This window comes from Euprymna scolopes, chromosome 10, assembly GCF_053919585.1.
Source record: "Euprymna scolopes isolate OS-2025 chromosome 10, ASM5391958v1, whole genome shotgun sequence".
In the NCBI taxonomy this organism is placed as follows: Eukaryota; Metazoa; Mollusca; class Cephalopoda; order Sepiida; family Sepiolidae; genus Euprymna; species Euprymna scolopes.
The window spans coordinates 21106870-21128447 of NC_136491.1; the positions used below are offsets into that span (position 1 = coordinate 21106870).

The 21578-nt window shown below is 33.0% G+C and overlaps 1 protein-coding gene across 1 annotated transcript in view; it reads left to right on the top strand.

Annotated features, from left to right (window-relative positions):
* Positions 1-14794: 14794 nt before the first annotated feature.
* The window catches only part of LOC145285851 (flavin-containing monooxygenase 5-like), a 24470-nt gene continuing 17686 nt past the window's right edge, over positions 14795-21578 (top strand). The window contains exon 1 of the mRNA XM_080134291.1: positions 14795-15158. Coding sequence (XP_079990417.1) covers positions 14805-15158 — 354 coding nt within the window. The 5' untranslated portion in view covers positions 14795-14804. The remainder of the gene's footprint in view (positions 15159-21578) is intronic.

The following is a 21578-nucleotide window of genomic DNA, read 5'->3' on the forward strand; positions in this document are numbered from 1 at the left end:
CAATGCAAGCAATGTAACTACGCAAAGTAAAATATATTGCAAAATCTATTTGGTAATTTTATACAATAACGTCCGTTTGCTATCGTGTGTTTAGTGTGTGTGTGTGTGTGTGTGTGTGTGTGTGTGCGTGCGTGCATGTATGTGCGTGCGTTTCTGTGTGTGGGCGGATCGCATATGAGTGTGTTCCTGGGGGGGGGATGAGTTGTAAATTTATTTGGCATTGAAAACCAGGCAAATGTGTAGTTTAGCAGCGTAAATTATTTGACATACAAAAAATTATAAAAACTATGTATTTTCATATAAAACACATTACTAGACTCAAGGGGCCAAGGGCTGAAATAAAACCAGAAAAAATTAATTTGTACTTTTCCATCATTTTTACTAAATGTACGACATTCTAGGCCGCCATATCGCTTTCAACATTTGGTATTTGTAAGGTTTGACAGGCTGACCTTTTTAAGGCCAAATTTGGCCTTTTTTTTACACCCTTTCATTACAAAAATGAACGAAGAAATAATAATAAAATCATATGTGAAAAGCCCACGACACACCATCCAAGTGGATTTCATCAAATTTATGGATTAATTGGCGCAAACCTCTTTTATGTGGATTTCTTAAGTTTTCTTTGGATTCTTGATTACTTGTTTCATTTTGTTTTCTTTATCATCAAAAACCTGATTAATCGGACTCAACTTCATTAGTATTTGTACAGTTATGTTCTAAAATATCTCATTGCCAATATCCATATAAATGATGCAAATCATTTTTCTGTTAATATACGCAGACCTAAAACATAAACCAATTATGTAAACTAAGTATTCTTAATAGTAAAAAAACAAAAACACTGGAGTAACATTTTCATTGACTTAGTCTTGTTCGATTTCCCAGTTACACACTAGGCTGTGACTTAAGAAGCATTCAAGAGTAAAAAAGATGATTTTCTATTTAAGTTCTACAAATAGTTTTTTTTTTCAGTTTCATATTAATATTTGCAAATTTACTTTGTGACTCAATACAAATGGATTAATTAAATAAGCAATATCCACCATACAAGACTTTGAATAAGCACAGATTCCAATAATCAAATTTTATGTGCATTAATAAATAATCATCTACCTGGTATATTTGAAGAGTTTAGAGCATATAAAATTATAAATATACTAGACTACCCGTGACCCGTTGAGTCAGTATGTTATATTAGCTATGGAATTCATATATGAACGTGACACTTGTGACGTAAAGAAAATAGTTTTTTTTTACATAACAGAAACATTTCTATGAAAGTATATAAAAATGAAAAAAGAATATAGATAGATTTTTATGAGTCGTTCTGTTATAATTGATTATTTTTGAAAAAAAAATTACAGTTACTGAATTATAAGTGGTTGGCCATACTTATAGGTAAATATGCACTGAACAGATACCATAATACTTATTATAGTTAAATTCAAATTCTGATATATCTGCTTTTTTTTTACATCGTTCATTTCTGTATTATGCTTAAGTTATTTCAAACCACACTCTTCCCATGTTAAATAATAATTTCGAAATAATAACGTTAATATTTCAGCGTCCTAATTGTTCTTTTGTTTTTTGTTTATTTTAAACCCTACTCTTCCCATGTTAAATAATAATTTCGCAATAATAACGTTAATATTTCAGCGTCCCAAGTGTTCTTTTGTTTTTTGTTTATTTTAAACCCCACTCTTCCCATGTTAAATAATAATTTCGAAATAATAACGTTAATATTTCAGCGTCCCAATTGTTCTTTTGTTTTTTTCGCGTTTAAATTATCCAAATAAACAATTGTTAATACCGTCTGCTTTTTTTGCATCGTTCATTTCTGTATTACGTTTAAGTTATTTTAAACCCCACTCTTCCCATGTTAAATAATAATTTTGAAATAATAACGTTAATATTTCAGTGCGCAGGTCATGCGCGCATGTCGTAACCGGAAAGTGGGTTACATACATCGTTACAAGGACATTTGAGTTTTATAATTATATAGATTAACATCATAAAACTGCCATTTTCATAAGTTTTTAAAGACCCTAACCCTAACCCTAACCCAGACCCTCCCCCCACTTCTTTTAAAAGTTTGCTACTACTCATCTATAAAGAATATCGTCATGAAAATTGAAAACCAATCAGAAAAGACATAGCTCTTAATCTTTGTTTGGGTTCAAAATAATTTTTTTTTGTCCTAATTTTATGATTTCAATTTGACGAGTAATTAAAATAGAAAAGAATAATTTTCATATCACAACTTTTTACTCTTTTAATGTATTAAAGTTGTAAGTCATTTTCACTTTTAATGATAACAGTTTTTAATTACCCTTTCCGAAAACGTTTTAACGAAATCCAACAATTTCGCAGTAATGATAATATCTATCTGCAGAAACAATTGCTTAAAAATTGTTATAAACTACGTTTACAGGCTTTTGAAAAAATAAAAAGAAAGAAAGCAGATCGCTTGTGCTTAAAACGAAAGTTAATCGATTTATGGTTCTGTCAGAACTTTTCAATTTGCCTTTTTAGGCGATTATGTATGAACACCTTAAAAATCATAGCAGAAAATTAAACAACGAAATAATTAAAATTTATATGATAGGATCAATTTTGCATATAAATTTGACATAAAATGATCCCCATTCACCGGTCATTCTTGCGTCCACATTCTTTTAATATAAAAAATTATTACCCTTGCACTAAACATGGATTCGAATACCAAGCACATCTCTTAAAATGCGTTTTCTTGAACATGAACCTAAATCCGAGTAACAATCTCCTCGTCCCCTAAAAAATCTCTTTTAATTTAACATGTAATTGTAGAGAGGAGTTGCAAGCCCCCTTCCTCGTACAAAAAACATCAGTTCACAGAAGACAATCACCAAATCTTATTGGAAGAAGAATGTTTGCTCACTTCACAAATTTACAATAAGAAGTACAACCTCCCCCAGAAAACAAAATACTTGCGGATATTCAAATATCTGCAAATGTTTCCTTTATTTTAACAGTTGTTTGACTTCACCACGTGTCAAAGATTGATTGCCGCTGACCAGCACGACCCTGAATTGGTTACCACGGAAGAAAAAAAAAATCCACGACGAACACAGAAAAAAAAAGAAAACTCGGAGACGGTTGAAAAGGAAATAAAGAAAGACAGAAAAATATCTGTGACACATCTCCCGTGGTGAGGTCAAACAACTGACCCCTGATCGTCTTCGGACTTTGGCTCGTGATGTCTAGTTCTCCGGGAGTCTATCACATTAAGCCCTGAACGCCTCAGTGTAGAATTCTCTGGAAGCGGAAAAACGAAAGTTGCTTTCCCCAGTAAGAAAAACTTACAATTTGATTCTATTCTACTAAAAATTAATTTAACAAAATTACAATCTTTTTACAGATATGTACACGTTCAGTTCTTAGCACATTTTTAAAGCCTCAATCTCCCTTCTTTGTAGATGGCAAAATGGCGGAATGAGAGGGGGTTCAGGCGTTGGGGTCGATGTTATTATCTCGAGATTCCACGCAAATCTTTGTCTTCAACCTGAAATTTGGTTAGAAAACTTGGGCGCTTGGTATATATAATAAGGTCAGGTGTGTGGTAGACGATCTCCCCAACCAATCAGAGCATGCTACATGTCCGGGGATTCCCAGATCTAAATTGCGTGTGTGCAGTTCAGCCATAGTCTAGAGTTTTTAAATCTGGGGCCAAAACTGATATCTGTTCCCATGACCTTAGAGGTTAATCCTTGTCATTCAGAATACTTGGCTTAGTGTTCTTCAGGCCAAACGAATGTCATCGTCATTATTTTAACATTTCCTGTTATGGAATTTTTAAACAACAAAATATATATCTGGCCTTTCAATAAAACAAAATATATCTGATTTTGACAATAAAACAATATATCTATATCTTCTAATTCAAGTCTTTTTGATATTTGCTGTCGTCCATGATTAATTTAACAATTTTAGCATATTTACCCGGTCTTCCTTAGGTCCCAGAGGGTCTCAACCTCCCCAATGGGGAGCAAATTGCTCCCTCGAGTTGATCACGTTACATTCGCTCCCATTAGACTGCATTGCTTCGATAGAACCAATGGAGTCTAACTCCTCAATACACCTCTCCGCTCTCTCCACAGCTCGCCATCAGAATTTTTTTTCACGCCTCCCTCTCCCCATCGTTTGTTTACCTGTTAAGAAAAGATAACATATACACAGTCTAATAACCAGCCTTCAATCAGGGTTCTCCCCCTTTTTCCATACGGAAAGAAAGTTCTTTCGCCGAAAATAAAAAGTTCATAAGAACAATAAAATGCAGTTCATAGTTCACGAGTTCATCAGGCAAGTCTCTTTTTCTTTCCACATGCAAGTTGTTGTTTGCTCTTTTTTCACAATCTACAATAATAACTCAAAATAAATGCACCATTTATAAATGTCACTTAATAAATTGCAAAAGTTCACATTATTAATTGTCATTCTTCTTTTCATAAGAGTTATTTCCCCTGTTTAACAAAAAAAGTTATTCAATTTTTTTTTTCAAGGATTTTATTAATAATGTGAACTTTTACCATTTTTTTCGGAAATTCAGTCATAGTTCATAAAATTTTTTTTCACAGAGTTCCAGTCATAATTTATAAGATTTTCCTTTCACTTTAGTGTTAATAGTGCGGTCTTTTAAATAAAGGGTATACAGCCCTAATCAGGGTCCTTAAAGGACCCGCTTTTTATTAAGCTAGAGGGAATTTTTCTCACATTAAGCAGTCGCAATTGAAAGTACACCTTATAATTCACAGTTCAGATCTTGTAAGCATCTTGTAAGAATTTCTTTCGACGATTCTCAGCCCAGCGTCCTGCAAGAATTTTGATAAAACAGAGAAAAAAAGACAAAAAAAAACAAACAAACTTGGAGACATTTGAAAAAAACTTTAAGAAAGAAAAGAAAAACACACACGTGAAAGTCATCACGAGCCAAAGTCCGAAGACGATCAGGGGTCAGTTGGTTGACCTAACCACGAGAGGCATATCACACTTATGTATCATTGTGAAATCAGTATAAATTCCAAAAATGATGTAAAATGATTCAATACAGAGATAATTACAAGCAAAACTAGAATTTATCGAATTTCTAATCAACCTTTTCTTCTTTATCTCTTTTTTCTCCTTTCCAATTTCGTTTCTATTTTTGTTTTCCTGTTTTGATCTCTTCCAAATTCCATTTCATTTTTTCTTCTTTTGTTTGAACAGGGGAAAATGTCGCTGGTTGATCCCTATCTGGTTTTGTATTGCTTCTTCAATTCTTGCACAGCGTACTAATACAGACTGGTTGGCCATGGTAAAGGAGTGGAGCCAAGGATACATTGTATAACCAATGGAATCGAACATTTTTTGGTCTGAATTCATCTTTTAAGCCAACTCCAAATACTGCAGCTTCCAATTTTCTTGTGGTGGCCATCTTGTTTATTATGACAGTTTTTCTGCTGAAATTGATGTTTTGATTTTTTTTTTGTTTTTCATGATAATTTGCCATTTATATTTTCTTACTTTTGAAATGTATCTTGACTGTTAGCGGTTTTTGAAGACAATGACAAATGAAATACCTCCTGTTTTGATGATCTTGTGCCAAATCAAGATTTTAAGAATTTTGCTGTTTTTTAATTCACAAAAAGTGGATTCTAATTTAAATTGTTAAAGCCTTCCCTGACTGCAAATTTCTGATTGAATCCCTTTTTAATAAGAAAAAAAATGATTTCTATGACATCGCTAGGGCCTTATCTCCTTATTTTTGTTGTTGTTATTTAACAAGATATTATTCCTTTCTTTCAATTTTGAATTTCTTGATTAAAACCGAATTATTAGGAAAAAATTGTTTTATACACCGCGCTCAATCTGATCCCTCCATTCAGTTTCGAATGACAAAGGAGACTCCCTGTAGTGGCAGTTGCGCATGTAATTGTGAGGCAAAAGATTGCACAATCACCAATATTTTTCGGCACCGTTTTGAGTCCAGTGGCAAGGAGAAGTCCAGGATGACTGGAAACAATGCCGAGATAAGCGGGGAGCACATACAGCACCTGGAAATCTCAAATGGTGACCCATTTAGAACTGACCAAATTCAACGTTGCTTAACTCCAGTGATCCAATGAGAACCAGTGTGTCAATGTGATTATGCTATACAATCCACGCACACACGCGTTATGCAGGGGTGGGAGAATTCTTCTCAATTTCAACCTTTTTATTTAATGAATGTAAAGGATGTTTTTGTTTTTGTTTTTTTAATTAAATACCATATATATTGTCATCATATATGTGACGTAGTATTACACTCGTCGCAGGAACAAACAAACAAAAAAAAATATGAGGTAAATAAAAATCCGACTTGGTATTTTTTAAAAGTGTAAATAACACATTTTATTATTTTTTCCAAGTCTCTTCACACACACACACACACACACACACACACACACACACACACACACACACACACACACACACACACGTTTTCTAAAAGTCTCTCTCCCTGCAGCATCTGACGTCAATCCTGCCCAGCATGCAACTTGCTTCTATAACACGTGAAATGTTAACTCTTTGTATAAGTCTGTTTTTGAATACATTTTAAACTTTCCAACGCAATGGAAATAATTTACAAAGCAATTCTCCACTGCAGCAGTTGACCCAACAGTTCTTTCTAGTCGAACGTGTCTTTCTTTTCCTCTTTTTTTTTCAATCAACGCATTTCAAGTGAAATGATTATTAATTAATTACGTATCATTATGAAATTAGTATAATTACTATTGAAATGTATCTTGACTGTTAGCGGCTTTTAACGACAATGGCCTGTTTTAATGATCCTGTGCAAAACCGAGATTTTTTTATGAATTCTTAAAAAAAAAAAATTCTGCTGTTTTTAGATCCACAAAAGGCAGATTCTAATTTAAATTGTTAAAGCTTGCCCTGAATGCGAGTTCCTGGCCCAAATCCATATTTTTAATAAGAAAAAGCCGTCTAATCGCTAGGGCCTTACCTTCTTATTTTTTGTTGTTATTTAACAAGATTTTATTCCCCTTTCTGTCTTTCTCCTTTCTTACTTTAACTTTCTTTTTTCTTTTTCTCTCTCCATCTTATTTTGCCGTTTCCCTCTTATAACTGATTTCTATAAAAAAAGCTAAGTCTTTCAACGGTTCATAATGGAGTAGGGAAATAAAATACGTTTTTTTTTTCATCAAAAAATACTTCTTCTCCACTCCACCACCTATGCCCGCTTAGTGTGTTTCTTTCAATTTTGAATTTCTGGATTGAAACCGAATTGAGTTGATTCGGAAAAAGTTATTTCTGTACATTCGTGCTCCATCTAATGCATCTCGAAAGATAAAGGATACTCTCTGTAGGGGCAGTTGTGCGTATAATTGTAAGGCAAGGATTGCGCAATCTTCAACCATATCTCTCCTGAATCAGCACTATTTGAGTCCAGTGGCAAGGAGAAGTCAAGGACGACTGAAAACAATGCCGAGATAAGCAGAGAGCACATACAGCACTTGGAATTCTAAAATGATCACCCATTTCGTACTGTCTAGGTTCAACGTTGCTTAACGTCGGTGATCCAGCGGGAAACCAGTGTGTCAACATTATTATGCCGTACAGTCCACACACACATGTTATGCAGGAGTGTGGGGGGGAATTCATCTGAATTCAACCTTTTTTTTTGCCTTATACACCTGATTTAAACGATTTGTTTTTTAATTAAATAACATATATATTTTCATCAGATATGTGAAGTGGTGTTACAATCGTCGCAGGAACAAACAAACAAAAATAAATAGGGGAGAAATAAAAATCCGACTCAGAATTTTTTTTAAAGTGTTTATTTATTTATGGTTCTCCCAAACCAACGTTTTCATTATGTTTTCAAAATGTCTTCACACACACACACACACACACGCGTATTTTTAAAAGGGTCTCTGTCCCTCTGACACCTGACGTCCATTTGCTACTTGCTTCTCTCTCTCCGACCACTTAGAATATTTTTCTCTCGCACACACTTGATAATTTACATACGCGCTTTAACAGCTGCTGCTGCTAATATTTTTGTTAGTCAGGTATCTTTCAGCTGCTGCTGCTATTTTCACAATCACCCATCAGTCATATGTTATATATAGTTTCATCTATTTTTATGTTCCTTTTTTTCTACAACTGCTGATTTTGAAAAATATATTCACATGCATTTTTAAAATATTTGCATTTTAAAATGCTGCTGAGTCTGAAAAAATATATTTTCATTTATTTGATTGAGATTGTCCGACTGACTTCCTCATCTTGGTTGTTATAGTCACAACGTTTCGGCTGTTTTGCCCTCCGGCCTTCATCAGGTGTTTTGTATCGAACTGGGGAACCGTTTGTTAGGAGTCTCGAACCCAACCGTTTATTATTATTACGGGGATACCGTGTTCGGACTCAAGCTAGGCTCTGGGACATAGTTACTGATTGTTTGTCCCAGAGCCTAGCTGGAGTCCGAACACGTTACCCCCGTAATAATAATAAAGGGTTGGTTCGAGGCTCCTAACAAACGGTTCCCCAGTTCGATACAAAACATAGTTGCTGATTCTCTGTTTGTCCCAGAGCCTAGCTGGAGTCCGAACACGGTACCCCCGTAATAATAATAAACGGTTGGGTTTGAGACTCCTAACAAACGGTTCCCCAGTTCGATACAAAACACCTGATGAAGGCCGGCGGGCAAAACGGCCGAAACGTTGTGACAATAACAACCAAGATGAGGAAGTCAGTCCGACAATCTCAATCAGTGAAAACACCTTATCTAAAAAAATACAGACAATTACTATTTTCATTTATTTTGTATAAGATTTGTGTTTTAAAGTTGCTGGATCTTAACAAATATATTTTTTTATCTATTTTTATAATGCTTTGTTTCTAAAACTACTGATTAAAAATATATATATTGTCATTTATTTTTATAATATTTTCGTTTTAAAGTTTCCATCCACTTTTATAATGTTTATTTTTTGTTTTCTAAAACTGCTAATTAAAAATATATATTTTTTCAGTTATTTTTATAATATTGGTGTTTTAAAGTTGCTGATTTTGAAAAAAATATTTCCATCTATTTTTATGTTTCTTTTTTTTTTAAACTGCTAATTAAAAAATATATTTTCAGTTATTTTTATAATATTGGCGTTTTAAATTTGCTGATTTTGAAAAAAAAATTCCATCTATTTTTATAATGCTTATTTTTTATTTTATAAAACTGCTCATTAAAAAAATATATTTTTATTTATTTTTATAATATTTGTGTTTTAAAGTTGCTGATTTAAAAAGATATATTTGCATCTATTTTTATAATGTTACTTTTGTCGAAAACTGCTGATTTTCAAAAAAATATATAACTGAAAATTCTGAAACTGTATGAAATAAGTACATTTCAATTTGGGCAAATGTGACACAATATATTATTGAATAAAAATATTAACTTTCTATAATAGGATTCTTTTTGTGACGATGATATATTCATAAAAAATGAATCAAATGAATTTGAGGCAACAATCAAGGGACACAATTTGCTTCAACATTTGTAATTTTCGGATTTTTTTTTTATTTACAAAAATATTTTACTAAAAAAACGCAGTTTTATTCATACTCACAATTTTAATTAAAAATAAAAGTTTTAAGTGCAACTACACTATAATAGGGAAATTCAAAATTTTTAATATTGAATTTCGAGGCAAACGAATGGTCTCTACTTAATTATCATATTACAGTAATGAATATATCCAAAGATTACGAAAAACGATGAATTAGAAAAAAATTATTAAAGAAAATATTTTTTGGCAAAAATTAGCGAAAATAAAATGTTGGCTAAAAAAAACACAGTTATAAAGATAGATAAATAGCATGTAATTAGAGCCAACTTTTAAATAAATTGTGCATTAACAATCATAAATATCAGCTACTAGCTTTACTTTTAACATAACTGAGTTAGTTCCCTTGTTATTATGTCACGTGTTCCAAAAATATGATGAGGGTTTTTTTATGATAAAAATCAAAAACTCGTATTTTTTTAAATGATGCAGTAACTGACATGCAAACTAAGTAGAAATGATTGCATTTATTTGAAATTTAAACAAAAAGTCGGTAGATACTATTTTTTAATCGATTTTCTTTTCAAATTTTACTATTATAAATTAATTTTATTTTATTTACCTTCTCTACAGGAGGATAAACAAAAGGCCAGGTGTGGATTTGATGATAGTGCTTTTGAAGAGCAGACTGGATTCAAACCTGGCACATCCAGCTTCAGTCTGTGTCATTAACCATTTATTCACCGTCATCAATATCATACATGCTTCATTGCATTCGTATTTGAAAATTGCTTGTTTCATTTGTTACAGTGTTTTTCTAATTTTATTTTATTTTGTTTTAATAAATTTGATTATATGACAAGTATTATTAAAAATTCACTGTCTTAAAAAATGATTAATTTATCATCACTAAATTGAATGCTTTGAAAATATTTTAGCAAATGTATTTTTTTTATATTGGAGTATATTTAAAAAAAACAATCTGTCCCATAATAAAATATGATTCTTTCGGTTGTTGCTCATTTTGGGGTGCCTCAAATCAATTTGATCCAAAGAAATGACGAAACTTTATTTTTGAATCAAGATGTCTTAAACCAATTTTATTCCTTAACTTCTATCTTCAACAAATACAGTGTGAAAATCATCTATTATATAAAGGAGAGATATCTGTTAGTGTGTATGTATGTATGTATGTATGTATGTATGTATGTATGTATGTATGTATGTATGTATGTAAGGGACAGAAGAGTGTTTGTGACCACTACCGTGGGATTATGCTTTTGGAAGCTGTTGAGAAAGTTCTCGCACGACTTCTATTAAACAGGTTACTGGATGATGTTTGTCCTAATGCTATTCCAGAGCCACAAAGTTGCTTTAGGTCTGGCAGAGGAACTATAGATATGATTTTTTCAGCCCGGCAAGTCCAGGAGAAATGCATTGAACAACAGATACCACTGTATCAAGTGTTTGTGGATCCAACCAAAGCATTTGATACCGTTAACAGGGATGCTCTCTGGTTAATCTTAGAGAAATTAGGGTGTCCTCCGACCTTTGTTAGAATATTCAAGGAACTGCACAGGAACATGAAAGCTCGAGTCTTGTTTAACGGAAAATTTTCTGATGAAATCCCAGTTGACAATGGTGTCAAACAAGGTGATATTCCTGCCACTACTCTTTTCTCTATATATTTTGCTGCTCTACTTGCTCATGCGTTTCGAGATTGCGATAGAGGTGTCATGTTAAAATTTCGAACCACAGGTCGCATTTTTAATCTTAGAAGATTTAATGCCAGAACCAAGCTGCATCGTGTCTTGGTCAAGGAGTTACTGTATGCAGACGATGCTGTTTTTTTTTTGTCGCACACTGAGACTGATATAATGGACAGCTTTGCTGACTCTTGCACTGTCTTTGGTCTGAGGATCAGTTTGTTTAAAACAAAGGTGATATTCACTCCTGCACTGGGCTAGTCATACATGGAGCCAAACATCATGGTCTGTGGTGCTAGACTGGGAGTAGTTGATTCATTTGTGTACCTTGGTAATTCTCTCTCGAGGGATGGCTGCCTCGACACTGAAATCCACAGACGAATTCAAAAGGCATCTGTAGCTTTTGGAAGGTTGGAGAAGAGAGTGTGGTCTGATCGCGCCATCACAAACAAGACTAAGATCTGCATTTACAAGACCTGTGTGGAAAGGGGGGATTAAGAGAACATGCCGCCCACAACTTCTCTCTTGGCACTAAACATAAGTTACCCAGCCTTCAGGCTTGGGGTTTGACTAAGATGTGAATACAAACCAACATGGCTATCTCAGCACACGGTCTTCAATGCAGTATACATTAACTCTCTTTCTAACCTTACAATACTGTCTCTAATCTTTCATGATGCACGTTTACACTTCTACTTTAGAAACAAACAAAAATGAACTCTTTTCCCTTACAACTGGCCTGTTTAACCTTTAATCTATATCTCCACACAGGAACACTTTCCACAACTAACCCGTTTCCTTATTCCTACTAATGAAGCCGTTTTTAAATGTTAGAATGAGACTTCTTTTCTTCCATTTCTACAAAGTCAGGTAAAAAACAACATGAATTTATAAACAAAGGATATATAAAAGTATGAATCGTAAATAAAAACTACATTGGTTTTCATAAAATATACAATGCATGAATTGTTACGTCGACAAAAGAAAACGTATCAACGCATGGAACGAAATGAAAGTCTTAAAATAAAGCTGTAGTGTTGTTTTCTTTAGGGTGACAAATTTTTCATTCCACCCTGTCTAATCTTTAGTCTATCATTAAATCGTTTTCTTTTAAACATTATCTGGAGGTTATTATCTGGTATTAATAACACTGTGCAACACTCGAAAAAGTACTGAAAATCTATGGCCATTTTTATATACAAAGTGGCATTGAAAATCCGTTTCTGACCTTTTTGTTGAATTAGGTAAAGTTTTTTTTGAAAAATTGTCATTTTTGAGAATTTTATGGAGAATCTTAATTAGGAGAGTGATTAACATGGCAAGAGATTCATTCAGGAATTTTCAGTGATGGATAAACGTTTTAAATGAAAATGGAACCCTGGCATGTTGGCAGACTATTGCTGGAATATAAAAGAGGAGATGACACTTAACACAAGAGGATTAATAGGATAAATGTTATTTAAACTGGCAAGTGTAGAAATTAGGAATTCGTGATTTCTGGAAAATCTACAACAGTGTAGTAAATAATCGGCAATCAACAATTCACCCACGATCCAACAATCATGAGGTTGTTTGCACGGCAACTGAGAAGGCTAACATGCTTGCCAATCAGTTTGCTTCGAACTCTACATTGGATCCAGCAAACTACCCCCTCCATTATTTTCATTTGCAGACTGGCACCACACTAGATGATCTGAAAATCACCCCTTCTCAGGTGCATGATATCATAAAAAACTATATACCTCAAAAGCATGTGGACCCAATCTCATCCCGGCTGTACTATTAAAAATATGTTCCGCTGAGGTTGCTCCAGTTCTCTCCAAACCTTCAACAAATTTTCTTGACTGCTGGTAAACTGCTTCTGTGGTACCAGTTTACAAGAATTCTGGCGAAAGAACTGAACCATTAAATTATCGCCCCATTAGCCTCCTCCCTCTTTTCGACAAAATATTTGAATCTATAATAATTCAAGCTCTAGTGCACCGCCTTAAAGTTGCTAAACTTCTGTCCAACCATCAATATGGATTTAGGAAAACCCGTTCTACTGCAGATATCCTAACTGTAATCTCTGAATATATATATACCATGCACTGGATAAGTCAGAGGGGGCAGTAGCCCTAGATATATCTAAGGCTTTTGATAGGATATGGCACGATGGTCTTCTCATGAAAATCAGATCCTATAGTATTACTGGACGAATACTTAATATAATTAAATCCTTCTTAAATAAGAAAAGAATCCAGGTTGTCTGCAATCGTCATGCGTTCAAACAATATGATATAAATGCAGATGTACCTCAGGGGTCTATCCTTGGACCCTTATTATTCATAATAACTATAAATAACCTTCCTGATAAAATTGTCTCTGAGATGGGTATATTTGGTGATGACACCATGCTCTATAACAGGCATGAGGGGGAAAACAAATGAACACATATCTAAGGAAATGGCAGAAAGACTAGACTGAGACCTCCAATCTGTAGTGGAATGGTCACAAAAATGGATGGTTACATTCAATGCTGCCAAGACTAAGTTTATTCCCTTCAATAATTACAAGAAACCTTCTCAGCCACTAATAGCAATGGCTACCTGTAAGTACTTCTTTCAAACTCCTCAGCGTAACGTTCACAGGGATCATGAATTGGAACAGATACATTGCGAGCATTGCTAAGGCTGCTGTGAAGAAAGTGGGCGTTTACTGCTGTGATAGAAAGTTACTTACGCCTGACAGTATCCTGAACCTCTATAAGGCCATCATTTGCCCATGTCTGGAGTATTGTTGTCACATTTGGGCTGGTGCATCTGCTGCTAGTCTCTCACTCCTGGAAAGGGTTCAAAAGTCATTTGCCAACCTGATAGGTCCTGAACTGTATCTAAGCGCCAATTTCTGTTCCACCGACGAAATGTTGCACCCGTCTGCCTGTTCTACAAGTATTTTAATGCTGAATACTCTGACGAACTACAAGCCCTTGTACCTCCTCGATGTAAATATTTCCGTCAATCCTGATAAGCAGCAAAGTCCCACCCCTTCACAGTAGAGATCCCTAGATGTCAGAAAGCCTTCTACTCTAATAGTTTCTTCCCCAGAACTTCTAGACTTTGGAATTCCAAAGGTCGAAAATCAAGCTTCCTAAAAAAGGGACATTAGATTGAGACAAAAAATTAAATTGCCTCGGTCTAGAAGGATTTTTCTTTTAATAACCAACAACAGAAAAATGACTTATTGTACTAAGAACCAATACTATATTTTGCCCCTAGCCAAAAAGCCAAGTACTAGACATATTTTACATTTTTTGAGTGGGATTTTGTAGATTCGTTTGCTGTTCCCTTATTTTATATTTAGGTGTTTTGTGTGCTAGTTTTATTAATGCAGACATTATGGTGAAAACCAAACGAAATCGCTAAAGATATTCTAACGGTCTGTAATCTAGAATTGAACTCTGAACTTAAAAAATAAAGTAAGCAATAAATAAGAAATTAATTCAGTTAGAGTGATCTCCCTTAGCTTGATGGCCAACATCATGTCGTCGTCTGCCTCGAAAAGTATTGCTGTGATCGGAGCTGGTGCTAGTGGCCTCCCTGGTATTAAATGTTGCCTCGATGAAGGTTTCAGAGTTGTCTGTCTCGAGAAGAGTCGTTATGTCGGTGGTTTGTGGCGATATTCAGAAGACGAGAATGAAGTTGGACGATCTACTGTGATGCGTTCGACCATCACCAACACCAGCAAAGAAACAATGGCCTACAGTGATTTCCCACCTCCTAGTGATTTTCCTGTTTATATGCACAATACTGAGGTCCTGAAGTACTTAGAGCTTTATGCGAAAGAATTTGATTTATTGAAGCACATTCGATTCTCCACTGAGGTAAACAAAAATATTCATATTATTATTTATATTTAACAATGAAAGCAATATAATTGCGCAAAGTAAAATATATTGCAAAAATCTATTTGGTAATTTTATACAATAACTCCCGTCTTCTATCGTGTGTTTTGTGCGTTGCGCACGCGCGTGTGCGCGTCCATGTGTGTGCAAGCGTTTGTGTGTGGGTGGGGGGCGGTGGGGTGCTCACACGCGTGTGTATGTCTGGGGTTTATGGGTGCGTTAAAAATTATTTTGGTATTAATAGCATTACATTGTATTAAGAAAAGGGTAAAATTTTTACTTTGTCAACGAGAAGTAAAAATGAAATTTAAGTTTTGTTGATTATGCAGAATAGACATCCATCAGAATTTATGCACTTATTGAGTTCGTTCGAGTCTAGACGTACGTAGATAACCAGACGCTCGGTGAACAGATAAAATACTGTTAAAAACTCGCTCAATATATGTTACCGTGACATAGGTTGACATATATTCGGCGGGTTTTTAATAGTATTTTGTATAGTGTTTTTTTTATAACACCTTTTCCCAAACTTACCGTGTTAAACAGAGAATCAGACACCATCTTGAATTTTCCAATACATCGGTAAACACTGTATGTTTTTCGAGCTGAATAAACATGTTACATTGAATAAAAACACGAAAAATATATCCAGTTTGGTAGAAAAGTAACTTATCTTGCCTTTGATAACATTTATTTGTTATATATTTGTTTTTTGACAACTTTTTCGAATCTATGTGTACAGTAATACAAACCAGAAAAAAACCTTCAGTGTTTCAAACAACCTTTTCTTTAATTTCCTAAAAGAGGACAAGATTTGAAAGTTTTTTTTTTAATTACTATTTTCTTGTAGAAGAAGGAAAACTGCAAATAGAATACAAAGATCGATAAATTTTTTGTTTATCTTTTTTATTTATTTATTTATTTTTATTTCAGTCGTCTTTAGGGGAGTGTTGGCATAGGTGTATCAGAATTTTTGTAAGAATTTTTGACACCCCTAGCACGAAACTGCGAATAAAATATAAAAATCTCGTAATTTCTCTGTTAAAAGTGGGTCATTTATTTTCTTTATGGATTATACTTCCAAAATAAACTATTAAAGTTGTTTTAAAAGTAATAGAAATATATTTTTTTTAAACAGTAATGAATTTTCCGAACTCAATATTTTTCAATTTTTAAACTTTAAAAATCTATCAAAATTTTTCTATTGATTCTATTTTTACGATATTTTCAGGGTCAATGTGAAATTTTATGTTCTTTTCAATAAACCGAATATAATATTTTAGACAAACGTTTTTTTTTAATTCACGCCCCCGCCCCCATTTTCAAGTTTCTGTTAAAAAGTAAATAATTAATTTACTCACCGAAAAGTAAATAATTAATTTACTCACAAACTGAAGAGAAAAGGTCAATAAATAATATATTCAAATTTAAAACAAACAAACAAAAAAATCGTAGTGTTTTTTAGAATTTTACCTGTAAAGTTTGAAGTTTAAAACCTTTTCTTTTAAACCACGTTATTTGTTTTTTTCTTTTTTGTTTTTAATGGAACCTTGGTCCTTGCTCCTTTAATTGAAAAAAAAATAGGGCTTGAATTACATTTTTCGAGGAGTTATAAGCTTGGAAAGACAGGGGCTCGAATAATTCACGCCTCCTATTTTGAAATGTCTATTAAAAAGTAAATAATTATTTTATGTACCAAAGTCTTATATATCACAAATTGAAGAGAAAAGGTCAATAAATAATATATTCAAATTCAAAACAACAAAAAAAGAACTGTTTTTTAGAAATTTACCTGTAAAGTCCGAAGTTTAAAACCTTTAAAAAAAAAAACACGTTTTTTTTTGTTTTTTTTAATGAAACCTTGGTTCTTGCTCCTTTAATTGAAAAGAAATTATACATATATATATATATATATATATATATATATATATATATATATATATATATATGTGTGTGTGTGTGTGTATATATATATATCAATCATTTGTAAACAATTCAAATTATATATATATATATATATATATATATATATAATTTGTAAGCAATTCAAATATCACAAGTATCTTTAAGTCACATCCATATTTTATTTGATATATGATATGAAATAAAATTATATGAATATTATTTAAATATACTTGTATTATTTGAATTGTTTACAAATGAGTATGATCTGAAAGTGCAATATATTTTTATTAAGTTTAAATAGGTCTGCCAATTAAAAAAACATCTTTATTGTATACTAACTTGGATGCCCGGCGTTGCTCGGGTGTTTGGAGGTGTGTGTTGATCAAGAAAAGAATGTGAAAAAAAAAACAAAAAAAAAAACGTGACGTCTTTGCCCGTTGCATCCATTGCCAAACCGTTTACTTTTTTTTTGCTCAACATACACCTCCAAACACCCGGGCAACGTCGGGCTGAAATGCTAGTCATTATATATTATTATTTATTACTATGCACACATACACACGCTATCTCACACACACACCTGCACACACACAAACACACACACATAATTTGTAAACAATTCAAATATCACAAGTATCTTTAAGTCACATCCATATCATTTTATTTGATATATGATATGAAATAAAATTATATGAATATTATTTAAATATACTTGTATTATTTGATTTGTTTACAAATGATTATGCTCTGAAAGTGCAATTCATTTTTATTGAGTTTAAATAGGTCTGCCAATTAAAAAATTAAAAAAAACATCTTTATTTAATATATGCATTAAAAGTATATATATATTATACTATTAAAATGTATATATATATATATATATATATACATATATATATATATATATATATATACATATATTCTAGTTTATATGTTTAAATTTAATTTAAAACGGTAAATTTTCAAATAAAATTAAAAAATTATTGCTTGAATCAAGAAAGTTAGTTAAATTTAACTAACTTTCATCTTTGGATTTTACCGTCATTGGAAATATTACCCTTCACCAGACTATCCATTCACGCGGGGAGAACTTGAATGCCTACTGGGGAGAACTTGAATGCCTACTGGGGAGAACTTGAATGCCTACTAGACACTGTCCTCGAATGTCTAAGGTCTCTCTGTACAGGGGTTTGTTAGAACAATCTGGCATAAGGATACTTTTTCCATAGAAGTAAACCCTGACCAAATTTTCAAAATCAGGTAGTATTCGCTGCCCAAATAAGATCTCCTCACTATGGCTAACCCACATTAGCTTTTACGAGGAATGGTGCACCTTCTCCAAGTGATGTTACCTCAAGTAATAGCACGAAGCTGGATACTCCACCAGACTAGATAAATTCTTGTCCTGGAATCCAGTAAGACCAAGAGACCAAAATGAAAGATATACTACAACATATACAAATGGTTAATTGGGGAAAGGAAAATTATGTTCTCAACTTCTTTACTAACTCAGTGTTTGAGAGATAAAGAACTTAAATAGAACATTCGAATATCTATGTATCTTATGTAGACTTCAAGTGTTAGCCCCAGGTTGTGGGTCCCTTGATTTCTTAGAACTTCGACTAAGGAAAATAAAACAAAAAAAAAATGAAATCACTTTTTTTTTACCCTATTTCCTCTGCTTCACTTTTTGTTATCAAGTAAGATTTACGACTTACTTGTAGTTTCATTTAATACTTTTGAAAGCAAAATCCGATCCCGCATTTTGCTAAATTCTACCCTCTGATGAGAAGGAAAGTATTTCTTCGAAACTCCGCGGATTAAGGAATATCCACTTATTTAGTGTTTCCTTTTTAAAATTAAATATGCTTTTAACTCTTTTTCAAAGTGTTTTTAACATGTTTTATTAACTACTTGTTCTTATATATATATATATATATATATATATATATATATATATATATATATATATATATATATATGTGTGTGTGTGTGTGTGTGTGTGTGTGTGTGTGTGTGTATTCTAGTTTATTTAAAAGGGTAAATTTTCAAATAAAATTCATGCTTGAATCAAAGAATACAAAGAGTACAAAGTTTAAAATAATGTCCTTAAGCCATGAATTTTCTATGTAAGCACAGCTCCTCAGTTTTTATGTATACTGAACGCTTATTTAAAAATTAATAATGGAAGGGAAGGAGTAAGTCTAGACAGGAGAAGAGGAGTGAGTGAGGCGGGTGTTCCTATTATTCAGACAGCGTGTAAATGTGTCAAGGATGAGTATATTTGAAAGAAGGAAGGAGGGGATAAAGAAGACGTAAAGAAAAACGCTTTCAAAGCGAGGGGAAAATCAGTTACTTGGCGAAAAGAACAATTAATTAGCGAAAAAAAAAGTGTATGTATGTATAGGTGTTGTAAGTGTTTAAAACACTATGTGAATATATGTGTGCATCTATGCATGGGCATATACATGTATATGTGTGTATATGCATGTATATATGTGTATGTCTGTGTATATGTATAGTTTTTTAATGTAACTGTGTTTATAGTTTCATAATAATACACATTTTTTTTTCGCTAATTAATTGTTCTTTTCGCCAAGTAACTGATTTTCCCCTTGCTTTGAAAGCGTTTTTCTTTACGTCTTCTTTTTTCCCCCTTCCTTCTTTCGAATATACTCATCCTTGACACATTTACACGCTGTCTGAATAATAGGAACACCCGCACAGCCTCTGTCCCATCGACGAAACGTTGCATCCCTCTGCTTGTTCTACAAGTATTTTAATGGTGAATGCTCTGACGAACTGCAGACACTTGTGCCCCCACGACGCAGACACCCTCGACAAACCCGACAGGCAGCTAAATCCCACCCCCACACAGTAGAGATCCCTAGATGTAAAAGATCTTTCTACTCCAGTAGTTTCTTACCCAGAACCGCTAGACTCTGGAATTCCATTCCAGGATCCTGTTTCCCTAACTGTACTGACATGCAGAAGTTCAAGTGCAACGTGAACCGACATCTTGCTGCCCAAATCCCTACATAGTGACCCAGTAGTTGCTTACCCTGATAGCAACTGAGTGGCAATGTGCCTTGTTTGGAGTGAAAATGTAATAAAAAAAATAAAAATTGAACAAAATTCTTAAATAAGCACTCAGTATGGATACAAACTTTTAAGTTTAAATTTTTCAATTTACTCCTCATTTTAAAGCAAGTGACTGTAACAATAGCGGTTTTAAATATCCATTCGCCTAGATTCAAAGGGCTTTTTCATTATTCTCCGAGTTTTTTTATTATTTATAAATATCTAATACAAATTATAAATGTATAACACTATATTTTATTTTATATTTTATTATTGCTTTTGGCTTTTTTGAACTTCAATTTGATCATCTAAATATTAAAACTTTAAACAACGGAACTTACCTCTACCCTCGGATACTACCGTTAGGGAAACAGATTAATTTTGGGAAAAATTTCCTGCTGCCTGCTTTTACCATGGTTATTACCAGAAACTCTCAGTTCTTACCCAGATTTCACCAACCTTCACGCATTATGGAGATTAAACATTTTTCAAAAATTAATTCTGCATTTAGATACCATTCATCATCTCCTTTCTTTACATTTTACATTCATTCCCTTTATGTCACTTAAAAGCATTTCACTTTTAATATTTTTCTTTGTATGTGCTACTTAGTAAAATTATTGTTAACCAATATTAGTATTTTGCTAGAAATTTTTCTCTGAGATGTGCTGACATAGAAAATTCATGGGTTTAGGAAATTAATTTACACTTTGTATTCTTTGATTCAAGCAATGAATTTTGAATTTTATTTGAAAATTGATCCTTTTAAATGAAATTTGAACATGTAAACTATAATTTTTATTTGCTCTATTTAGTATATTGAGCAATTTTATTTGGCTGGGATTGTTTTATATTAATATTTTCTTTCTAGTATCCTATAAGACTAGGAACCATTAGATTTACCAAACTGTCAATCTAATTCATTTCAATACTTCAAAGTATATATATATATATATATATATATATATATATATATATATATATATACTAGCATTTCAGCCCGGCGTTGCCCGGGTGTTTGGAGGTGTATGCTGAGCAAAAAAAAAAAAAGAGTAAATTTTTTTTTAATTTGACCCCTATTATGACCCCTTAAAATTTATAGTTTCGGGCTCAAATCACTTTATTAAGTTAGATCCAGGTTCAAGGAACCTATATCTAAAATTTCAAGTGTCTAGACCCAAAATTGTCGGAGGAGTTTGGTAGAGTTCTTAAAGGTCAAATCGTTGAAATTTGGCCCTTAACAGCCAAATTTCTGGCTGACACCCGTCACATCGATTTTCCCAAATCTCAGTACCCGGTATTTCACATTTCGAGTCTATAGACTAAAAATTGACAGAGTTATTGCGTAGGGAAATGTACACAGACAGACAGACAGACAGACAGACAGACACGTTCACTTTTATAGATATATAG